At 52.0% G+C, this 22,823-nt stretch overlaps 1 protein-coding gene across 2 annotated transcripts in view; it reads left to right on the top strand.

Annotated features, from left to right (window-relative positions):
- RPRD2 (regulation of nuclear pre-mRNA domain containing 2) overlaps nucleotides 1–22,327 on the top strand; it is an 81,595-nt gene extending 59,268 nt beyond the window's left edge. For both annotated transcript variants that reach the window (XM_054998713.1, XM_054998703.1), the window contains 5 exons: nucleotides 212–387; nucleotides 10,056–10,341; nucleotides 11,658–11,957; nucleotides 13,371–13,574; nucleotides 15,698–22,327. In XM_054998713.1, the coding sequence (XP_054854688.1) occupies nucleotides 212–387; nucleotides 10,056–10,341; nucleotides 11,658–11,957; nucleotides 13,371–13,574; nucleotides 15,698–18,408 (3,677 nt within the window). In that variant the 3' untranslated portion in view covers nucleotides 18,409–22,327. The remainder of the gene's footprint in view (nucleotides 1–211; nucleotides 388–10,055; nucleotides 10,342–11,657; nucleotides 11,958–13,370; nucleotides 13,575–15,697) is intronic.
- The last annotated feature ends 496 nt before the right edge of the window (nucleotides 22,328–22,823 follow it).

Raw genomic sequence — 22,823 nt, 5'->3', positions numbered from 1 at the left:
GGGCTTAGTGCTACACTTAGTGCTTTCTCTGTTAGTTGATGCATCTGACAAAGAGAGCTGTGGATCTCGAAAGTTATGCTACAGTAAAGTTGGTTAGACTGTTGTATAACTACAGACTAACAGGGCTAACTCCTCTGGACCTATGAGCATATTTTAAGAGGGCCATCTTAACCCTTCCTTTAGCGTAAATATGGTGCCTTTTCATTTTCAGACAAAACCGGTGGGAAGAAGTTCTCCAAGGAGTTTGAAGAAGCGAGTGCAAAGCTGGAAGAATTTGTGAACAGCCTAGACAAACAAGTGAAAAATGCTCCTTCCTTAACAGAAGTGCTTGAAAATGCAGGGATCTTTTACGAAGCGCAATATAAGGAGGTCAAAGTGGTCGCAAATGTGAGTAAGCACACGTCTCGCCACTGGAGGTATCGGCTGAATTGCCACAATCGCCTGATGCAAAGGAAGGCTCGCATCTCATTCCTCCACGCCGCACAGTCCTGTCCTGTCCTCAGGATCGCTTAAGTCATTAAGGGGAAAGATGTGTTTTGTTTCCCAAATGACACCAACAGACTGTCTTGGGGTGATGGGCTTGAGGTCTGGCTGTCCCCCACAGGGTTGGAATGTGAGCAGCCCTAGAATGTGCCCCAGAAGGGCCCTCTGCGGGGCCCCCAGTGTCTTGGGGCAGGTGCCCGAGGCTTGGCCACCACCCTCGGGCTGTGAGTGCAGCTCGTTCCGATATGGCCCAAGTCATATAATGATGTCCCGTTTGGCAGAGAGTCTAATTGGCCTGGGGCAAATGGCTCTGGCAAGCCCGCTTTATGGCCTTATTTTATTTATTTGCATTATTTATAGCACACCTGTCTCACTGAGACTCAAGGCAGGCGACCCCGTGTAAGTCCGTACCATCAGTGCTGGGGCGTTCAGTAAACAATACAGTCGTTTTCGTATTGCAGAAATCAGAACGGAGCTGCAACAGAGGATTTGCCGTTTGAGGGAAAACACTATTCTCCTCTAAGACGGATGATTACCTCTCACAGAAAAAAAAGGACAGACAGTGGGGCCCGTTCACATGGGGTGCTTCCCCCAAAATAACAACCTGCTCATTGGTATCAGTACCATCCACAGTATAAGGGCAAACATTACCACTACCAACTGTATCCTCATTACTCTCAATACAGACAGTCCCAATCTCAACAAGGGCAACACCAATGTAGATGATCCAATAACGGATCTCGCCAAGGCCAATAGGCTTCACTGGATAAAGAGTCCTGGGGCCAACAAAAGCAGCTGTTCTGACTAGGCGTAGAACAGCCCGTCGTTTTTGGGAACAGGCTGACAAAATACTATGCAACCTGGGCAGAAATTGCCTCTGATGCGTGGGCGTTGAAGCTGTTCAAGTTAGATATAAAGTTGAGTTTTCCAGTTACCCGATTCTGAGTCTTCCTGATTTTTCCCAAAACGTCATCTCTGATAAATTACAAACTGAACTAATAGAACTTCAAAAGAAAGGAGCTGTACAGGAGGTACCCACCTGTGAGTCCCAAGGGGGTTTCAACTCCAGAATGTTCCTGGAGGTGTCAGACCTATATTGGATCTCAGGGGTTTAAACACATTTATACACATTCAAAAATTCAGAATAGTAACACTTAATATGGTGTTACAGCTACTTCCTTGCAATGCCTGGTTTGCGGTCCTAGACCTAAAGGATGTGTATTTCCACGTTTCTATCCACCCAGCGCATAAAATTTTTTTAAGGTTTACCTGTATTGAGAGAATCTTCCGATACCAGGTGTTACCTTTTGGTTTTTCCACTGCCCCCAGGGTCTTTACAAAATGCATGGCCATAGTGGTGGACTATTTGAGGAAACAAGGATCCTCAGACTACCCGTCTTTGGACGAGTGGCTGATCTCAGCCTCGTAGATCTTAGAACAGCATGTAGGTATAGTGATTATTAACACTTGCGAAAAATTAGGCTTGGGGTTAACTTCAAAATATCTGCTTTTATACCCTCTCGAAGGGCACAGTTCAGAGGAGCCATTCTGGATAGTGTGACTAATAAAGGCTTCCTACCTCAAGAGAGACCAAACAATTAAGAATTTAGTGAGACGGATCACCCGCTGCAGATTTCCATCGGCCCTGACCATTCAGACCCTATTGGGACTTATGGCTGCTACTACAGCGGTTACACCTATGGCCAGACTACACATGCACAAATGAACAGCTTTGGTTCCTATCTGTCCACGGTTTTGAAACTCGGGGCAGAATAAGAGGTATACAGTCCCTAGAACGGTACTTAAGTCACTAGAACGGTGGAGTAATGACAACCTCCTCCTAGTGGGGGTGGAGTTTAGATCACCTCAAGTAGAGGTGACCGTATCCACGGATGCCTCAGCATTTGGTTGGGGTGCCCCTCTGTGGTTCGCTTAGCACTCATGGAAAATGAACAGGAGTTACATATTAATGTGCTCAGATTGAGAGCCATTCGTTACGCTTTTACCGCATTCACAGATACCGTAAAACAGAAGAGGGTCCAAGTTCTGACCGACAGCCGTACTGCTATGTTTTATTTAGACAAATGGAGGCACCACTTCCAGAGTTTTATGCAAAGAAGCAACACTGATCTGGGAATGGGCATTGGAACGAGAGACGGCCTTACAGGGTGTCCTCATACCGGGCACTGCAAATGTAGTAGCAGACAAATTAAGCAGACTCAACACAGAGGACCACAAGTGGTCCCTGAAAACCACATACTTAGAACTGGGGTTCCTGGAGTGGGGATACCCAGATACAGAACTATTTGCGAAGGAAGGGAATCAAAAAGCACCAAGGTTTTGCTCAAGAGGAGGCATAGGTCAGAATTCACTAGGGGGTGCCTTCTATTTAATTGGGAAGGGACGCCTTTTCTATGCCTTTCCCCTTATTCCCCTGATTGCCAGGACAATCAGCAAAATACAGAGAGACAAGCCAAATATAATTATAGTAACTGGCCCAGACAACCATGGTTCCAACATGCGATGCGCCTGTCCAAAGGCTCACTGTTTCACTTCGGATCAGAACCAGATCTCCTCAGTGACACGGGTATGGTATCACGACCTTCCCAGACTGAAACTGACAGCTTGGCACAAGCTCTCGGATAGAATAGCAAAGGTCATCCTTAACTCTAGAAGGGAAAACACCAGAAAATCCTATGCTTTTAAATGGGATAGGTTTAGTATGTGGGCCAAACGAAAAGGATTATATCCATTTGACTGCCAGTTATCACAGGTGTTAGAATTTCTACTAGTTCATCTTCGTTCTTCTGTGCCTCCACACATGGGGACTGCGCAGGCGCAGGCCAGCCGCCGGAGAATTTTCTAGAGCTTCCATGGCTCCGAAGGGGCCGTTTGTCGCGCGCCTCAGCGACCGTTTTCCCGCCCAAACGGTCATGTGATCCTCCAGCGACCAACGGCCCCTTCCCTCAGTTCTCTTCTTGCCGCCGCTTGGAGAGAACGTGAGCTTCGTTGCTCTGTGCTTTTTGTGCTTCGTGCTTTATTCTGACTGATTGTTTGGCTTTTGACTTCGGACTTCGTGACCTTGACTATTCTTCGGATCTCGTTTTGGACTTTGACGTGGACTCGGTAAATACGACCCGGATTGTTTGACCTCTCTCTAGCGTGCCCCTGAAGATGGCCTCCAAGGCACTCTTTAAGCACTGCCTCCAATGCCACACGAAAATGGCCAAGACCGATGGCCATGAGCTGTGCCTGTTTTGTTTGGGGGAGACCCATAACGTGTCGGCCTGTAGGATTTGCCAGGGCTTCACTAACAAGGCCCGGCAGGAGCGCAAGGCCCGACTGAACTCCTCCCTGTGGCAGAAGGTCATGTCCGGAGGCGATCCGTTGCCTTCCCCCAAGGCCGGCCCTAGCCCCTCTGCCGAACGGCAATCAAGAGCTGGCTCAGTGGCCTCCGCGAGGTCGGGGTCGAAACCGCGTCCCCCGAGTACCTCGGCGTCGAGAGCGGCCTCTCCAGCGCAGGGACCGGTGCGGCCGCCCCGTAGCGCGTCTTCTACCAGGTCGGATCCGAGACCGACGTCGGAACCGAGGATCCTGGTACCGAGTCCCCGGTCGGAACCGACGTCCGGATCGGTTCCGATGAAGCCTAAGAGGTCGAAGCCGAGGTCCCCTTCGAAGGCGAGGAGCGCGTCGGTTCCGAGGTCTTCTTCGGAGCCGGCGAAGAAGAAAAAGAAGACCAAGCATCATCGGTCGCCGCATCCCGCTCCTCAAGAGGAGGTCATCGTCCTTCCTCACACGCCTTCCCCTCATCTGGGCTCCCCCGAGCCAGAAGACATCTCCGTGCCGGTGCCGGATCCGATGGCCTTCGAGACGGTGCCCGCAGAGTTCTCATCGGGGCCGGAGCCGAGCCCGCGCCGTCGGAGCCGACCATCGCTTGCCCTTCGGTCGCCGAGGCTGGAACCGAGCCCGTCTCCTCGTCGGAGCCGCCCGTCGCCTGTCCGTCTATCTCCACCTCCAGTCGGTCGTGAGCGGCGTCGTTCCGGGGACAGTGTCCGATCAGCCCGATCCACTGCGTCCCGACATCGGCAGGCTTCCTACCTCCCCTCGCCATACCGTTGCCAATGGGAAGGGGCACCTGCGGGCTTCTCCGTGTCGGATCCGAGGCCTTCAACATCGAGGTCGGCGTGGGCTCCCCCTCCACTCCAGGCTCATGAATCTGAGCTCGGTTCCGATGAGGAGGAAGTGGAGAGCTTTGACTACCAGTCGGAGTCCTGGTCCGAACCATCGCCGGCTGAGGAGCTAGTGCCATCTGCGGACTCGCCATTCGAGGACCTCCGCATCTATGCCGATCAGATGGCTAGGATGGCTCAGGCTCTTGAGATGGATATCTCTTCCGCAGTCCCCCAGACCAAGGACAAACTCCTCAAGCGGATCTACGGGGATAATCCAGCGTACGTCGGCTTCCCCATGCTCGAGGGTATTGAGGAGATCGTGGAGAAGGTGTGGCAGGTGCCCTGTGATCAGCCTCCAACATCCAAGAGGATTGAGCAGCTCTACAAGATCAAGCAGGGCACCTGGCCGGCGTTGGTGAAGCACCCTCCACCTTCCTCCTTGGTCACGGAGGAGTTCAACCCCCGACGATCGGGTCACTCCTCGGTGCCTGCCGATAAAGAGGGCAAGAAGCTGGATGCCATGGGCAGGCGCCAGTACATTGTGGCTTCGCTGGGTCTGAGGATTGCCAACTACCAGACCATCATGGCAGGGTACCAACTGTACCTCTGGGAGAAGTTGGCATCCTACACTCGAGACCTCCCGCCCGAGCAGAAGGCTGTCGTCTCCCTGCTTCAAACAGAGGCTGTCCGGCTGTCTAAACAGCAAATGAATGCTGGGAGCCACGCTGCTGACACTGCTGCTCGGGGAATGGCTTCGGCGGTGGTCCTCAGGCGCCACTCCTGGTTGCGGTCGACGGCCCTGTCCCAAGAGGTGCGTTCCAGGGTGGAGAGCATGCCCTTTGAAGGGGACTCGCTGTTTTCCAAGTCCACCGACGAGACCCTGAAAAAGAAGAAAGAGGACAGGCAGACGGCGCGGTCCTTGGGTCTGGCTCCTGCGGACAAGCCCTCCTCCAGGTCACGGTACGCTCCCCGGTCCGGCCCTTACCACTATCGGGGCAGATACCACCAGCAGCGACCGGGCTACCAGCAGTATCCTGCCTACCAGCAGCGGCCTTACCCTCCCGCACAACAGCAAAGGAGGCGTCGGCCCTTCAAGCCTCGTCCGGCGCAACAACAACCGGCCCAGCAGAGGGATCAGCAGGGCGCCGGGAGGCAGTACTGACGGGTCACGCCAGCCGTATCCCCGACCTTTTCGGACAGACTGAGTCCACTCCTCTCTGAGTGGGAGTCAATAACATCTGACTCATGGGTCTTAACTATTGTTGAACTGGGATACGGGCTGGAGTTTGTTGAGCTGCCTAGATGCAGTTCTCCCCTGACAGCTGTCAATAACACCATGGCCGAGCTGGATGCGGAGATCGTGTCGCTCTTGGCCAAGGGTGCTGTGGAAGAATTGCCCTATGAGGACTCTGTAAAGGGATTCTTCTCTAGGTTCTTCCTGGTCCCTAAGAAGGATGGGGGCTTACGTCCCATCTTAGATCTGAGGGGCCTTAATGCCTTCCTCAAGGTGACCAAATTCAAGATGGTTACGTTGGCGGCTGTGATCGCCTTGTTGAAACAGGGGGATTGGTTTGCGGTTCTTGACTTAAAAGATGCATACTTTCACGTGGGCATACGGGAGGAGCACAGGAAATACCTGAGCTTTGTTTACCGGCAAAGGGTTTTCCAGTATAAGGTGCTCCCCTTTGGCCTGTCCACTGCCCCACGTGTGTTCACAAAATGTGTGGCCCCTGTGGTTTCCTTCCTACGAGAAGAAGGCTGTACCATCTTTCCGTACCTCGATGACTGGCTCATCGTGGCTGACTCAGAGGCTAGGCTGGTGCAGGACATTGGCTTGGTACTTAGCACTTGCCAACGCCTGGGGCTCCTGGTGAACTTTGAGAAATCCAAACTGGTGCCCAACTGCAAGGTGTCCTATATTGGGGCACTGTTAGACTCTGTGGAGGGTAAGGCTCTGCTCCCCTTGGAGAGGGCTCGGTCCCTAAGGGGTCTGGTGTCCATGTTTAAAAGGAACCGATTCCAGTCTGTGCGCACTATCCAGTGCTTACTAGGGCATATGGCAGCAGCCACCTCTGTGGTGCCTTTTGCTAGGCTGCGTATGCGCCCTCTCCAGAACTGGTTTGTGCGGAGGTACGATGCTCTGCTGCACCCTCCGTCCCTTAAATTCTCTATCCCAAGGGTCATACTCTCCTCCTTGGACTGGTGGATGTCTGATGACAATTTGTTTAAAGGGACCCTATTTGGGTATCGGCACCATGACATCACGGTTACCACTGATGCCTCTCTGTTGGGATGGGGGGCTTACTGTGGTGATGTGTCTGTGCAAGATGTTTGGTCTGAAAGGGAAAAGACCCTCCATATTAATGTGCTTGAACTAAGGGCCATTCGTTTTGCACTTGTGTCTCTTACAGCACTGCTGAGAAATCGTCAGGTCTTGGTGCAGACAGACAACACGACTGCCATGTACTACGTGAATCAGCAGGGGGGCACAGTGTCCATGGCCCTGTGCCGGGAAGCCACGCTCACTTGGCAGTGGGCTATCAAGAACGGCGTGTCGCTCCGTGCTATACACGTGGCTGGGTCAGACAATGCCCGGGCAGATGCCCTCAGCAGGGTCCCTTTGCTGGACCACGAGTGGGAACTGAACGTAGAGTGCGTTGGGCCGATCTTCCAGATGTGGGGTCATCCGGTGATAGACGTGTTCGCCCCTGCGGCGACCACCAAGGCCCACACGTTCTGTTCCAGGGCAGGGAGCGACCCCCTCTCTATTGGGGATGCCTTCCAGTTTACGTGGACGCAGGGCTTGCACTACATGTTTCCTCCATTCCCCTTGATTCCCAGGGTCCTGTGCAAGATAGAGGAGGACGGGACGGACTGCATCCTGGTGGCCCCCTTCTGGCCCCGGCAGGTTTGGTTCCCGAAGCTCCTGCGGATGTCCCAACGGACATATGTGAGTCTGCCCTCTCGGCAAGACCTTCTCCTAAACGGGAGCCTAGTCCACCACGATCCCAGGAAGCTGCACCTAACGGCTTGGCGGATCGTTCCTCCACTATAGGCTTTTCTGACGAGGTACAGAGGGTCCTCCTGAATGCCCGTCGGCCTTCCACTAGGCGCGCTTATGCGGCCAAGTGGCGCAGGTTTGAGCTTTGGGCACTTGCCAAGGGAGTGGTGCCCGAGAGCAGTCCCTTGGGGGTTGTGTTCGAGTATTTGTGCCACTTGCGTGGCCTGGGCTTGAAGGTTTCCTCCCTCAAGGTCCACCTGGCAGCGATATCAGCTGCTCACGCCCGAGTTGAGGGTGCTACAGTGTTTTCCCATCAGCAATCCCGCCAGTTCCTTAAGGGCATGTACAATCTTTACCCACCTGTGTCGGCTCCAGTGCCTCAGTGGTCGCTGTCCTTGGTGCTCTCACGTCTCATGTTGCCTCCGTTTGAGCCTATGGCTACATGCCCCTTAGATATGCTATCCTACAAGGTAGCATTCTTGGTGGCCGTCACATCGGCCAGAAGGGTCAGTGAGCTGTCTGCACTGCGGTCTGACCCTCCCTTTCTTGTGTTTCATCCCAACAAGGTGGTCCTGCGTCCCTGCCTCGGGTTTCTGCCCAAGGTGGTGTCCGCCTTCCACCTCTCGCAGGAGATCTCACTGCCTGCATTTTTTCCTCAACCTTCCTCTAAGGGGGAAAAGGCCCTTCATTCCCTAGACTTGAAGAGGGCCCTAGCCTATTACCTGGATAGGACAAAGGAATTCCGCACCTGTCCTCACCTGTTTGTATGTTTTGGGGCCAAGGACAGGGGTAACAGGGCTTCCTCACAGACCCTGTCTAGGTGGATTGTGACGGCCATTAGCAAGGCCTATTCCCTGGCAGGGGTGGCTTGCCCGCTTCATGTCAGAGCCCACTCCACGCGGTCCCAAGCATCCTCTTCGGCACTCCTCAGGGGGGTGCCCCTGGTTAACATTTGTAAAGCAGCCACATGGTCCTCTGCAGACACCTTTGTCAGGCATTACGCCGTTGATGTCAATGCGGAGCAGGATGTATCTGTGGCCAAGGCTGTCTTACACTCCCTTTTTTCCTGAGGGAGTTTTGGAATGACTTTCTTGGCATACCTGCTGGGTACCCTTGAGTGAAAGTGTGTATATATGTACCTGGGGGTGTGTATATATGTAAATATTGAGTATTTATGTGTCCTTACACAGTTTTTTTTACATAGATGTATATATGCATATCTATTTATTGTTGTTCTTGTTTGTTCAATAAAATTGTGTTGGACTTCACCCCCGCCTTCCTTATTGTGTGAAGCTTGGTACACTCCCATGTGTGGAGGCACAGAAGAACGAAGATGAAAACAGGGTTAACATACCTGTAACTTATGTTCATCGAGTTCTTCTGTGCTGACACACAACCCTCCCTCCTACCCCGCTGTGAACTCCAATGCACAATACTGTGATGGCTGTAACGGATATTGGTGTTTTTAAGGTGTTATGGCTGAAGTGTGTTGGTCAAGCGGCGGCAAGGGAGAACTGAGGGAAGGGGCCGTTGGTCGCTGGAGGATCACGTGACCGTTTGGGCGGGAAAACGGTCGCTGAGGCGCGCGACAAACGGCCCCTTCGGAGCCATGGAAGCTCTAGAAAATTCTCCGGCGGCTGGCCTGCGCCTGCGCAGTCCCCATGTGTGTCAGCACAGAAGAACTCGATGAACATAAGTTACAGGTATGTTAACCCTGTTTTCTCAAGGATGAACGCCTTTCCAATTTATCAGTTAAGGTTTATTTAGCGGCCATATCAGCATTTCATCCTAGAATCAATGGCAAAACGGTATTTTCACATCACATTTCGAAGTCGTTTCTTGGAGGCCTACAGATCCTGTTCCCACCAGTCAAAGAAATAGTACCACAGGGGTCCCTGCAATCAGTACTAGCCTGAGTTATGCTGCCACCTTTTGAGCCACTGGCTGGTTGTACCCTGAAATGCTTATATTTGAAAGTCTCTTTTCTAGTAGCCTTTACGTCCAGTAGATGGGTGAGTGAATTGACAGCCCTCCGGTCCTACTCTCCTTTTCTTAAGATTCATCAAGGGTAATACCGGGTACTGTGGCCCGGTATCAAATTTAGGCCCAAGGTTGCGAGCCGGTTTCATTTCTCTCAAGTCGTAGTACTTCCGGTGTCGTCCCCCCCCCCCCACACACACACACACCAACCACAAATTCAGAAAGCCCAAGAAGGAAGCTGCATTGCTGGGAGGAGGGCAGGAGAAGGCATGTGGAAATGTTAAGGAGGGCTGGCTTTGTGTAGAGTGCGCATATGTGCACACGGAAATCTGAAAGGAGAGGGACCCCAAGTTCACTTTCTTCTTGAGGGTAACCCTCCTTCCTTTCTCTCTTCCACCCCCACCCCCCTCCCCAATTAGGCTTATAAAACATTTGCCAACCGAGTGAACAACCTCAAGAAGAAGCTGGATCAGTTGAAGGCAACCCTGCCCGACCCCGAAGAGTCTCCTGTTCCATCGCCGAGCATGGACGCCCCGTCCCCAACAGGCTCGGAGTCTCCCTTCCAAGGGATGGGGGAAGAGGAGAACTCCCCATTGCCTGAGGCAGAGAGGAAGAAGTCGCCTTCTCCGGAGCCTGCGACCGACAACCGGGACGTTGAGGACATGGAGCTGTCTGATGTGGAAGAAGAGGCCCCAAAGATCATAGGTATGTTTGCCAGAAGAGGCGACGCTCGGTGCTGGTCAGATCCGTCTTTTGGCGCGACCTCCCGAAGGCCCTGGTTGGCCAGTTCCCTCATTCAGCAAAATGGTGACTTTTCACGGGGGGGGGGAGTGGGGGGCTGGCATAAAGCCAAGCTCCCCCTGCCTTAGAGCCTGGGCCACTCCCTGTGCAAACCGGCTGGTTCTCTAGAGTGCCTTGGATTCTGCAGGGGGATGCGGGGAAACAGTTTTGAAGTGGGAGTTCTGTCGCTCGTTTTCTCATTTGGCTCGTGAGTAGCAGAAGACATCCACCTGCCCAGCTCTCAGGCCGTCTTTGCATGTGCTGCTGGGAGGCCCTTCGCAGACCCTTTATCTGAGTATATGGACGTGAACGCCCCTCTGTCCTTGGAGAGCTACGTCCACCCACCTTTCTCCGCCCGGCTGTTTCTGTGCACCATGGAGAGAGTGGCTTTTACCTGTCTAGAATGACAAAGACTTCTTCTCAGTTCATGAAGGTCCCAAAGGAAAATCCTGGCGTAGGAAGCATGGCCTCACTCCAAAAGCTTGAGAACCTGGTTGTGTGGGTTTCCTTAATTCATTTGAGGAAAAGTTTTCAGTATATAAAGGGAATTGGAATAACCTGAAGGGGGTTAGAGCAGAGTGGAGCTCATTCTCCACTTACATAAAGGTATGAACAGCCAAGAATCTGATTACTTCCTTCCTGAATAAGACTGGTTGCAGACACAGCACTTAACACAGCTTCCATCCAGTCACCCTCCCAGGTTCAAAACTCTGGTTGCAGTTTGCCTCCTTGAGTTTTGCCTTGCCCTGCCCCTGGAAGATATGCATAAAGGAATACGAGAGGAGAGGGGCCGTTGGGCGGGGGGTGCTTTAACCCTGGTTTGTTTGGCTCAGCAGTAGTCATTTAACCCTAGTTCATGCAACTGAGGTTTGCAGGCTTGCTGCTTTCTCGTTTTCAGCTGATCTATAACCATGACTGAGTCAGGTGAATGAACAGAGGCCATCCTGTGTGGCTTCAGGTGTCTGAACGCAGCCCCCTTATGTCGATGTTCTGAAGCCAGGACTGCCGAGACCCACGTGGAGCCCCCAGGCAAAGTTTTCTTCTGAGAGCTGCCCCCTCCCCTCCCTACGAACCAGACAAAGCCTAGATGCCCTTTGGAGAGAAACGTGCAACTCCCTTGTCCCCAAGAGGGCCCACGGCCCTGTAGCTCTGTGGCCCCTCCCAGCAGCTGCCCATATGAGATGACCGGAAGGAGCACCCTTATGTCAACTGAACGTTGTACTTTCTCTCCCCTGCACTAGTGGAAGAGAGGAAGGAGAAACCAGCCGTTCCTGCCCCGGCTGCTCCCAAGGTGGCAGACAGCGTCCCGAAAGTGCCTCCTTCAGCTTCAGCACCGGCGGCTGGAGGGGCGGCGGCGGCGGCAGCAGCTGCAGGAGCAACAGCTGTGGCTCCAGCCCCCGTGACTCCTCCGACACCGAAGCCAGCCAACCCCACGCCTCTTCCTCCATCGCCGGCACTTGCGTTGCCCAATCTGGCCAATGTGGACCTGGCAAAGATCAGCTCCATTCTGAGCAGTTTGACTTCTGTGATGAAGAACACAGGTGAGGGCGGGGCTTCCGCCAGAGGAGCCGGGGGGTCTTGCTGGAGGCTGACTGCTGGGCTGTGTGCTGAGTGGCACTGCTCTTGCCTGCAGCAGAGCTGCTCGAAGGTTGGACCCTGCACATCTGTGCTGTCGGTTGTAGTTCTTTCCCGCTCCTCTGGCCTAGAAAGAGCCTCTTCACTGCTTAGTTCTTGCGGACCCTTCTTACGTGCCCAGGGTAATGCCAGTTGGCACCTTGGTGTCAGGTGGCAATTTCCCCCAGGCCAGTTTGGCTAGGGATCCTGATGGTGTTTTGTCATCTTCTGGGCATGGAGCAGGGTGCACTAAGGGGTGTGGGGAGGGGAGGCAGTTGTGCATTTCCTGCATTGTGCGGGGGGTTGGGCTAGATGACCCTGGAGGTCCCCTCCAACCCTAGGATTCTTGTGGTCTGGCCAGTTGCCACCACTGGAACTTGGCACCACCAGCAGCGTGGTGTGCGTGGTGTGTTCTGTGGCTGTTCACTATTTTACATACGTTGTTCTCACCTTGCTTGTGGTAAGAGGGGCAAGGGGAATCAGAAGGTGCTGCCCGGATGCTTTGCAGCTGCCTTGCACTGAATCGGTCCATCAAGGTCAGTCTTGTCCACCCAGACTGGCAGCAGCTCTCCGGGGTTGCAGGCCGAGGTCTTTCCCATCTCCTGCGACTGCTTGGTTTTTCTCACGGGAGATGCTAGGGGCTGAACCTGGGACCTTCTGCCTGTCAAGCAGAGGCTCAGCCCCCAAGCCTGGCCCCTCCCCAGCTTGGTGTGTAGCAGAAGAGAGAACTCAGATCCTCGGGAAGTCGGATTGTTGTGCCCTGTTCACCTTCTTGGGGTTTTCTGCACTTCAGCACAATTGCAGCAGATGCCCTCTGCCTACAGAAGCTGCCACTCTCTGGGTGTTTCTTAAAAACACACTTCAGTGGCTTTTTAAGCTCTGAGCATGTGGGCAAGCCACACTGTCATGTTAGCTTGGAAAGAGCCAGGGTTTTTTAAAGCTCACCTGGGGAGTCTTGCAAGAATGTGGCCTCCATCTCTTCAGCACAGGGAGGAACATCGACCGTCAATGACTTTTCTCTCAGCTTGTGTGAGCATTTCCTTCGTCCCTGTGCCACACACACAAATTGGAAAACCTCTACTTTTTTTTTAAATCAAATGCCTTTCATTCATGACGGTTTGAAAAATGTCTAATAGGTGTCTGTCGGATGCCTGTGGAGGAGGAATTCTTAACTCGGTCCTGCTGATAGCTTGTCTAGACCCTCTGGCCTGATCCTCGGTCTCTTTGTGTCCCTTGGACAGGTTGTTTCATAATCAGTTGTGAACTCTGTGTATAGTTGGTCCTCTGCCTCTCCACTAACCTATATGAATATTTGAGCTATAAAATATTTTCTTCCCCAGGAGTCAGCCCTGCCTCAAGACCTTCTCCGGGTACCCCGACGAGTCCATCAACGCTTGCGGGAGGCTTGAAAGCTCCGCTTGCGGGTGCCCCATCTGCACCCCCAAACCCACTGGCAAATATCCTGTCCAAAGTGGAAATAACCCCCGAGAGCATTCTGTCTGTGCTCTCGAAAACTCAGACCCAGGCAACTCCAACTTTGCAAGGTAAATGTGTGTGAGGGGGGTGTATAGGATTTTCGGTTGAGGGCTTTAGGTTTAGAGTTCTTGAGTCACTTGGAGCTCGTGCGGATTTGGTCCTCGGGAGCCAAGAGGCAGCCATCGTGTCAAATCTTTCTCCTGTTACTCTAAACAAAGGGAATCGAGGGTTTAAACCAACAGTTTAAAAGCAAATTATGACTCCGTCTAGAGGCCAAAATTGCCTGGTGTTCCAGAGTGGGGCAGCCTCAACTAAGAAGGCAAAAGCTCCTCCCGGGAGGCAGGCATCTCCCAGTGGGATTGTAGCATCTCCCAAGTCTTCCAGTTTGTGCCCTGTCTGGCCTGCAGAGGATGGTGGTTAGCGGCACCTGTTCAAGAGTACCTCAGCCATTTCTTTGCTGTAGAGCCTCCCTCCTTCCCAGTTCCCCCTCCCCCACGCACAGCTGTGGGGTCTCCAGCCTCAGCCAGGAGTTTTTCCAGTCGCTCCAGCAACCTACGTAGGACGGCTTGGGGTGATGGCGGCGCCTGACATGGCTGGAGCCTTCTCTGCCTGCCTTCCTTCACTGTCTGGGAGCCTACGGAGGGTGGGGAGTGCAGTGGGCTCTCACCAGCTCCTGAATATCTTCCCTGGGTCCTGGCAAAGCAGGCAAGCCTCACTAAGAGAGGGCAGCCCCCCCACTCCCCATTCAGGTCTGGAGTGTCCCCCCCCCGCCCAGGAATGTGGGTGGGAAGCACAAAATGGCAGTGCGTGGGGGCCTTTCAGACCATGAGCCTGTGGAGGCAGTGGGCTCAGAGCTGGATTTAGCTGCATCCCCTGTCTCTGCCCACTGCTCTTCCCCCAGCACAGAGGGGCCCGCAGAAATGCCCCTGTCCCGTCCTTCAGGCCCATTAGTATCATTGCCCCCCAGAGGCTCATCTCGTCGGAGAGTTCCCCTCCTCCTTGGGGGGAAGAGGAGTCAAAAGTCCGAGACACCCGAGCTTGGCACATTAAGGGATTACAGACCTAAGACTCTCCGCATCTTTCGGGAAGGGAAGAAATAACTCGTCTCCCCCCCACACACACACACACCCCAGTCATATATTTAAAAAATCACAGGGGCTTGTTGTAGACTCGCGTTCCTGAAGAGAAAATCCACGGCCCTCCACATGTGGTGCTGCAGCCCGTGCTTGGAAGGGAAGGGGCGTGTGCTGGATATATTACAAAACTCCTTGTATACGTGTTTGGCCCAGTGGGAAAGCAGAGGAGGAGGAGGAGGAGAATTAGGAATTAATCACTGAAATCCTGGGTTATCCAATTCCTTGTTACGTCAATGTTGTCGTTTACTTGGATATGTTAAAGACTGCTTGTAATTCATCTCCTGATTTCTGCAGAAATATTAATTTTAAGATACTGGAAACATTCGACACTCGGAAATGGAGTGTTTGAAATATGATAACGAACCCACTGGCTTCCTTCAAGCAGTTTTGGGAACAGAAAATGCTTTTTGGGGCACTACTCTCTGCCAGTGTGTTTCTAGAAATAATACAATGCTGAAAGAGGATGTTAGGCTGAAAGCGATGTCCCTGGTTTAGATGTCATACTTGTTTTAAACGTATTAGGAATTCTGAATTATTCATTTGGGAATAACACTTTGAATCTGTGGTATATTTCAGTGTTTTCTTACGAGTTGTCCCTTGAGTTGGGCCAACTATGTGGAGGAACTGGAATTATGTAGACAAATGAAGTCGCAATATGGTTCCCAATCCCAGCCTCTGAATATGAACAAAGCAGTCTAAGAACATGTTAGGAAAAGTAAGAAAAGAGGAAGACCCAAAACGAGATGGCTGGACTCAATAAAGGAAGCCACGTCCTTCCGTTTGCAGGATCTGAGCAAGGCTGTTAAGGGGAGGACGTTTTGGAGGTCTTTGCTTCATAGGGTTGCCAGAGGTCGGTGGCGGCTTGACGACACACACACATGCGCGCACACACCTCATCTAAGAACAATCATGAAATGCATGCATGACTTGAGTTCCCTTAAGTTCATTTCTGCTTCGAAATAGCTTGTCTTTTACTCTGTAGTTAAAATCTAGTTGGTGGAAAGGTAGGAGATAAATGTGTTATGTCAATGAAATGTTTCTCTTTCTCCCCCCAGGCTTGTCCTCGTTGCTTCAGAGTGTTGCTGGCAACACAGCCCAGCCAGGCGAGATGGCGTCTCAGAGCACGGCCGCCTCCCCTGCCGCCGCCACAGCCCCTTGCATGAAAGGGAGGAATGTTTCTCCCAATGCTCAGCCTTTTATGCCGCAGGGTTTTGGTTATTCTCCCAATTCTTCCTCCTCTGAGGTTTCTTCCACATCCATCAACAAGGCTCCCCTTGGGCATAGCGCGGGGCTCTCCAGTTCCAGTTTTAAGCCTCCTGCCAACGCCTTGGGCTTTGCCAGCTCCCAGGCCAGCCGACCACCCCTTCGCCCAGCGGAGACCCCAATGAGCCAGTCTTCTGAGATTTCGGAGACTAAAGTGGAGTCTGAGCCCACTTCTCCGAGCCTGGAAATGAAGATACACAATTTCCTGAAGGGCAACCCTGGCTTCAGTGGCTTGAATCTGAATATTCCAATTTTAAGTAGCTTGGGATCCAACGTGCCGCCCGAGAGCCAGTCTTCATCCTCAGATTTTAATCGCGGGCCGACGAGCACTTCTGTGGACAGCATAGACGGCACTCCTGTTCGTGACGAGCGGAGCGGAACGCCTACTCAGGATGAGATGATGGACAAACCCTCATCCAGCAATGTGGACACGCTGTCCCTTCTCTCGAAGATAATAAGCCCGGGCTCTTCTACCCCGAGTAGCACAAGGTCACCTCTCCAGAGCCGAGAAGACAGCTATCCCCAGGACCTGTCGAATTCGGTGTACAGGTCTTTTGGGATGAGTCGGGATTCTCCAGCTGGCATGTACAAACAGCCCTCTGACAATATGGAATTACCTTCGTCCTTAATGGACTCCCCTCAAGAGAAGTTCTACCCTGACACTTCCTTCCAAGAGGATGAAGATTACCGTGATTTTGATTATTCGGGCCCTCCACCCTCTGCCCTGGTAAACTTGGAGAAGCAACCGGCAAAATCTATCTTGAAATCTGGGAAGCTTGCTGATTCTGCAGAGTACCAACCAGTTCTGCCAGGGTACAGTCAGAGGCCCTCTGGATTTGGCATGAAATCCTCTTTCCCTCAGTCGATGCGATCCCTCCATGACCAGAGCGACAGCTGTGACCCATTGTCCTCTCCTGGAATGTATGGGAGTTACAATTTACGGGGGAACGACTCTGGCTCAGACGCCTCCCCTGCCTCGAGTAAGAACGAGGCCTTTTTCAGCCCAGACTCCAATCACAATAGCTTGTCCAAATCGATGCCGCACTCCGGCGTGTCCCAGAAACAGTACCCAGATTCTCCTCACTTGGTTCCACACAGGTCGCTCTTCTCTCCCCAGAACGCTCTCTTGTCCCCAGCTAGTCGACCTCCTGCGTCCAGTGTGGACAAACCCACCGCGTCTTCCATCTCTGCCACTTCAACCATCGAGTTCAAGAACATGCTTAAAAATGCATCTCGAAAGCCCTCTGAGGACAGCAAGCATTTTAGTCAGGTCCCTAAAGGCGGTGCTAGTGATGGCGCTAGTCTTGGCCAGACTGGAATTTCGGCAGGGGAGCAGCCAGATCAGCAAGAGGAGCATTACCGGATCGAGACCAGGGTATCATCCTCGTGTTTAGATTTGCCTGATAGCACCGAAGAGAAAGGAGCCCCCATAGAAACCTTAGGGTACCATAATGCATCCAGTAGGGGGATGTCTGGTGAGCCCATTCAGACCGTAGAGTCCATAAGAGTTCTCGGGAAGGGGAGTCGAGGACACGGGCGAGAAGCAAGCAGGGCAGGGTGGTTCGATAATGGGCCTTCGAGCGCAACAGAGATGCCCACCATGGGCACTGGCAGCGGTGCATCCAGCTTTCAGACGCAGTACAAAGACCGGGTGCCATCGTTCCAGGAGAATGTCAACAACTTCAGAACCAGTAACTTCAGCACTTCCTTTGATCGTCACGTGCCGCCACCGCTTGGGCCGCCTCCCCTAGAACATGGGACTTCCTTCCCAAGGGACCAAATGGGGCCACCTCCTTCAGGGCCTCAGTCTCTTCCACCAAAGGATCTTGGCAGCCTTTTTCCTAGGGATCACTCGGTCCCCCCTCCACGCATGCCATCAGTGGATCACAGTAGCCCTTTCTCAAAAGAAACACCATCTCCACTTACCATGCCTCGTGCTGTTCCTCCTCCCCCTCCTCCTTCCTTAGAACGCGGGGGAGTTCCATTTCCTACTCAGCCCCCCCCTCCTCTCCCCGTGGAACACCCCAGCGTTCCCTTCTCCACCCCTCCGCCGCCTCCTGGGGATCTTGGCCTTCCATTTCCTGCTCCTCCCCTTGCTGCGGAACATGGGGGCCCGTTTGCCAAGGATCTTGGTGCGGTTCATCAAGGAACAATGAAAGAGCATTTTAACATACAATCAGGCGCACCGCGGGACCAAGCTGCCCAGCCTCAGCGCGACCATGGGGGTCAGTCCATTGGTCGAGCTCGAGAGAACGTAGGCCTGTCCACCCTTTCAAGAGATCCGCTGGGGCCAACCCTTAATGTTGGATCCTCTGTCCTGACTCACAGAGACACCACAAACCGAGGAGGGATGGGGGCTAGGAACCAGCGGCCAGACTTTAGACCTAGGGAGTCTTTCTTAAACAGAGACCCCTTTAATAACTTAAAAAGGCCTCGGCCCCCATTTGCGAGGGGCCCTCCCTTCTTTGCACCAAAACGCCCTTTCTTCCCTCCCAGGTACTGAATGAAGGTGTTCCGGAACTTTCTAGAGAGCAGTGGAAGTAGTACTTTCACTTTCATTTCATATTTTCCCTAAAGGGCCCTACAACTTTTTTGGTTCTGAATTAAGGTATGTTCTGTCCTACAACACACACAAACACACACACACATTGTTCTGTTGGTTTATTGTGGAAGTTAGTTGTTGGTCTGAAATCTAGGTATGGAAGTAGGGGGTGCTGCAGAGTAATTTAAGAACTAATCTTAAAATAGTTGTTGAAATAAAACTTTTGGTAGCTTCAAATAATTAATCAACACTGGGATTTTTGTAGCCAGTTCTCCAAATTGGAACTCCCCTGGGAGGGAGGTGGGAGCCAGGGAGGAATTTTGCACAGACAGGTGAAGGAAGGCACAGATTCTGAGAATGCAGAGCCGTGGCTTCTGTTCTCGCAACGGTCACCCTTCCTGAGCCTGCCTTTTTGTCCCCAGCTGCTCCATCTCCTTCCTGTGGTGGCTTGTGCTTATTTTTCTCCTTGGACTTCTTTGGTGCCTGCTGGAATCCATCTGCCCCTGGAAGAAAAAAGGAAGGGGTGCCCATCTTTGCTTGCTAATTCTCCTTTTTTGCAGCCCTTTTAGGTTCTTAAGGTTCTCCTGGTTTTTTTTGGTTTGTTGAGGGGAAAGAAGCTTTGGCCTCGAGTAACTTGAGCTCCTCAGCCCATGATCTGCAGGTCGGCTGGCCGTCTGGCCAGCCAGTCTCGGGAGGAGCCTCAGGGAGGGCGGAGTCTGTTTCTCGCCCCCCTTTGCTGTTGCTGTGCTTGTACCTGGCTGAGGCTTGAGGGGAGGGTGTGGCGTGGCCTGTTCCTCCTTTCCATAGTTACTCCTAGCCAAAATGCTTCCTTTGGTCCTCCCAGAAAGGACTGATGGGACAGCTGGTAATCCATGGGCAGGAGTTGGTCCTTGGCCATCATGCTAAACAAGGTCCCTGATGAAGCTTGCTATGCCAGCTGCTTTTTCTAGAGGTCTGTTCGATAAGCGCACAACAGTGGTTCTGTTTGCTTTCTAAAATGGAAACACCTGCGAGGAGAGGTGTGGCCGGTTGAGAGAAGCATTGCCTATTCAGGTGTGTGTTTAGGTCGGGCGTGCATACCGGCGCCTCTGTCTTGGCTTAGTCCGTTTGCATCTCCCCTGAGGCCCAAATGGTGAGACCCGGTGGCATCACTCCCCCACACAGCTCTGGCGCTAGCCTGCTCGCTCTCCGCTGCTGCTCTTGGCATTGCAAGCTATGCTGCTGACAGGTTAGGACTGCAAGGGCACCAGGCAGATTCTCTCCCTCCTCCCTCCCATCTCTCCCCTTCTCTATACACAGCTGTGGACATAGACTACTTCTGTGTGAAAATTGTGAGTTTGTTAATAGTTGATTTAAAAAAAAAATACTTTAGGCAACAGGAAAGATGTTGTGTTCTGCCATTTATGTGTTTGGAAGAGTAATACCTCTTAGATTGTGTGTGCAGACATTTTTTTTTTAGTACGGAAGATGTATGTGCCATTCATATACTGAGAGAATTTCAGGTGTCCTGGGTTTATGAATGTGTGTTAATTCAGCTTTTCCCAGACTTCCAGAAGATGCAATATTAGACCACCATGGCTAAAAAAATCCTGTGCTGATGTAGGAGGAGCACCCTGGCAGTGCACCCAAGCTGTGAGGCATCCCGTGTCCCATGATGAACAGTTGAGTTCTGTTCCAGCCTCAGTTGAAGTGAGCGACAAATCAACCCAAAGTTCTGCAGGGGTGAGGACAAGAAAATGGAACAAAATGGGGAAACTCCCAGTGGGGCTCATTTGCGGAAGGGAGAAGAAATGCAGACTGGAAGATCCACCACAAGTGGGCTTTGCTTTTCTGAGGATGCCTGGGATTGCTGTCCGGTGAGGGCACAGGAGCGCTGCAGCTTTGCCCAAATTAAAAATCGGAAGGGGGGGGGTGGAGTCTAGGGGAGCAGCAGAATGTTTAAGTTTCGAGTGCCTGCAGCTCACCTTGCCCAGTCGTCATTAAGCATGGAACTGTAGTGCCCCACCTGTTCTCCGTGCAAGAACAGCTGGTGCGAGGGCTAGTTTGTGGTAGCCCTGTATTTTTCCTAAGCTGCATGGTTTTTGCAACCTGCTCGTGTTCTTAATATTTCATCTTTAGAGATGGGGTTTGTTTTGGAAGAGAAATGTTCAGACTGCGCTGTCTGGGTCCCCGAGGGCATGATCCAGCGGCTGGACGTTCTCCTGTGGGAGCCACTGGGACCTGCGAGTGGGTGGGTTTCATTGGACCTTCCACAGGACAACTGTGCAGCAGATTCTGCCTCCAGCCACCTTTGCCCCTTTCCATCCTGTTTTTAAGACAGACTTCAGAACACAAAAGTTCTTGGGTTCTCTACCCCCTTCCCCATAAAATGTGATTTTTTATTTTATTTTAATTTCTGCCTCTTTCTCTTCGAGGGCAGTTTCAGTAACTTGAGGAAATCCAGGGGTATTGAAACTGCCTTAGAGCTGCTTCTCCTAAAATTGCATTGCAATAGGAAATGGCTTCTAGCAATCAGAGGTGTTCCCTTTGGGCATCTTGCAGGAAAAGGACTGACAAGAAACCTCCTTTGTAAAAAGGCAATATATTTTAATGGTAAAGCTCCCTGTCTCTTTTTTAATTCCAGATTTTGTGCTTTTACTTTAAATTGCTGACAACAGCTGATGGTGATGATGTACATATGTGTAAAAAAGAAAAAAAAAGGTTGTTCGACAGGAAGTCTTTTTCTGTCTCGGGTTTTTCCTTCCCTTAGCTTTGCTGTTACTTTTTGTATTTCACCTGATAAGGGAAAAATAAACACATATTTTTTAAGGAAAGCATTAGTCTCTCTCATGGAAGGACAGAATTGCCTAAGAGGAAAGGAAGCTTACAGCCTGTTGGTTGGCTGTTCCAAGAACACAAGAGGTATAGTGGGAAGCACACACCCCCCTGCCCCCGGCACAGCTTTGAATGCCCATTGAGAATGGAAGGTTTGGTGTGGTGTGTGAATTGCCAGACTGATCAAAGTGCATCTTCCATAGCAGCTCCCAGTAAACGTGTGTCTTGGCCATTGAAGGGGAAAGACTAGCTGATCGCGGGGGAAATGGGGGGCGGGGGGGGGGGCATGTCGGTCCTGCTTGTGGCATTCTAGACAGCATCTTCTTTGCCTGCAGAGCGATAGTTGAATTGGGAAAGCAGAACCGATGCTGTCTTGCCTTCCAGTATGGAGCAAGCGACTGCATTCAGAGGCCCACGGTGACGGTTCCGTGGTTGGGGGGCGGCGGCAGTGGTGGGGCCATTTTGAAAATGCTGTAAATAATCAGTGTGCTTCTTTTTGTGCCTGTTGAAAAGCTCCGTTGGGTCTTTGTTGGCTTGATATTCTCAAGTGTTTCATTTGGGGGGGGGGGGCGGGGAGACCAGGAGATGCTTTAAAGTGAAGACACAGCAGATGGTTTCTGGACTGTATAAATTCCTTTAATAAAATAACTAGTTTGACTGTTTTCATATTCTTGTAAATAAGCCCTCTTTTAAGTGTGCAATAGGTGCAAGAACACAATTGAAGAGCAGAGAGATCTCTCCTGTGCTTTGCAATGTAGGACGACCACCTGGGCTTGCCTTGGCTTACTAGTGGAGGGCAGAGCCGCCTGAAATCAAGGGGGGGACCAGCGGATGGGAGAACCACGATCCCAGCAGCGGAGACAACATCCTGCCTGTGAAACGTGTTTGGGAAGTTTGACTGTTCCTCTTAATGATATGCAATCTGTACGTGGGAAGGTGATCTCGAAACAGCACCTTTTCCCAAGCAAAAACAAATGGATGGTTGGATTTTCGAGGTATCCTCCTCACCTGCCCTCCTCCCCCCCCCTATTTTGTATTGTATGCTAATAAAGTGTTCTTGACTTGGTGTGGCCTCCTTTTATAGGAGAAAAGGGAGCTCTGGGCCAATTTGCCTAACCCTGTTTTCTTTTTGTCACATAGCTCAGCAGGGGAGAGAACCTCGTACAGGGCCTTGTGAGGGGGGGGGGTTGTATGTATGCGTTTATGTGCAGTGTGGGGTTATGATTTGTGGTAATTGAATACTTTTTTACTTAAGCAAAATGTAAACATGCACATTAACTCTTCTTTTTATAAAAAATGCCTTATCTTAGCATTCTGAACAAAGTTAAGAGGTTTGGTCAACTGGTTGCCTGTGGGCTGTATTCTGCGGATCTGTTCCACCACTCTTGAAACTTGTTAGCGGAGCAGTTCTGAACGTCGTCCCCAGTGGTCTTCAGGGGTATGCTGTTGTGCTTTGGAAGTGTCAGCGACTGGGCTTTTCCAGACCGTCTAGAATCCTTTTCAGAAAAGCAGGGGATTTCCCGTCTTTTGGACTTTGCCCCTTGGGCTCCTGAGCCCAGAGC

Source organism: Eublepharis macularius, chromosome 1 (genome assembly GCF_028583425.1).
Source record: "Eublepharis macularius isolate TG4126 chromosome 1, MPM_Emac_v1.0, whole genome shotgun sequence".
In the NCBI taxonomy this organism is placed as follows: Eukaryota; Metazoa; Chordata; class Lepidosauria; order Squamata; family Eublepharidae; genus Eublepharis; species Eublepharis macularius.
The sequence above is the reverse complement of the archived record's forward strand: the minus strand, read 5'-3'. Positions and strand labels throughout refer to the sequence as shown.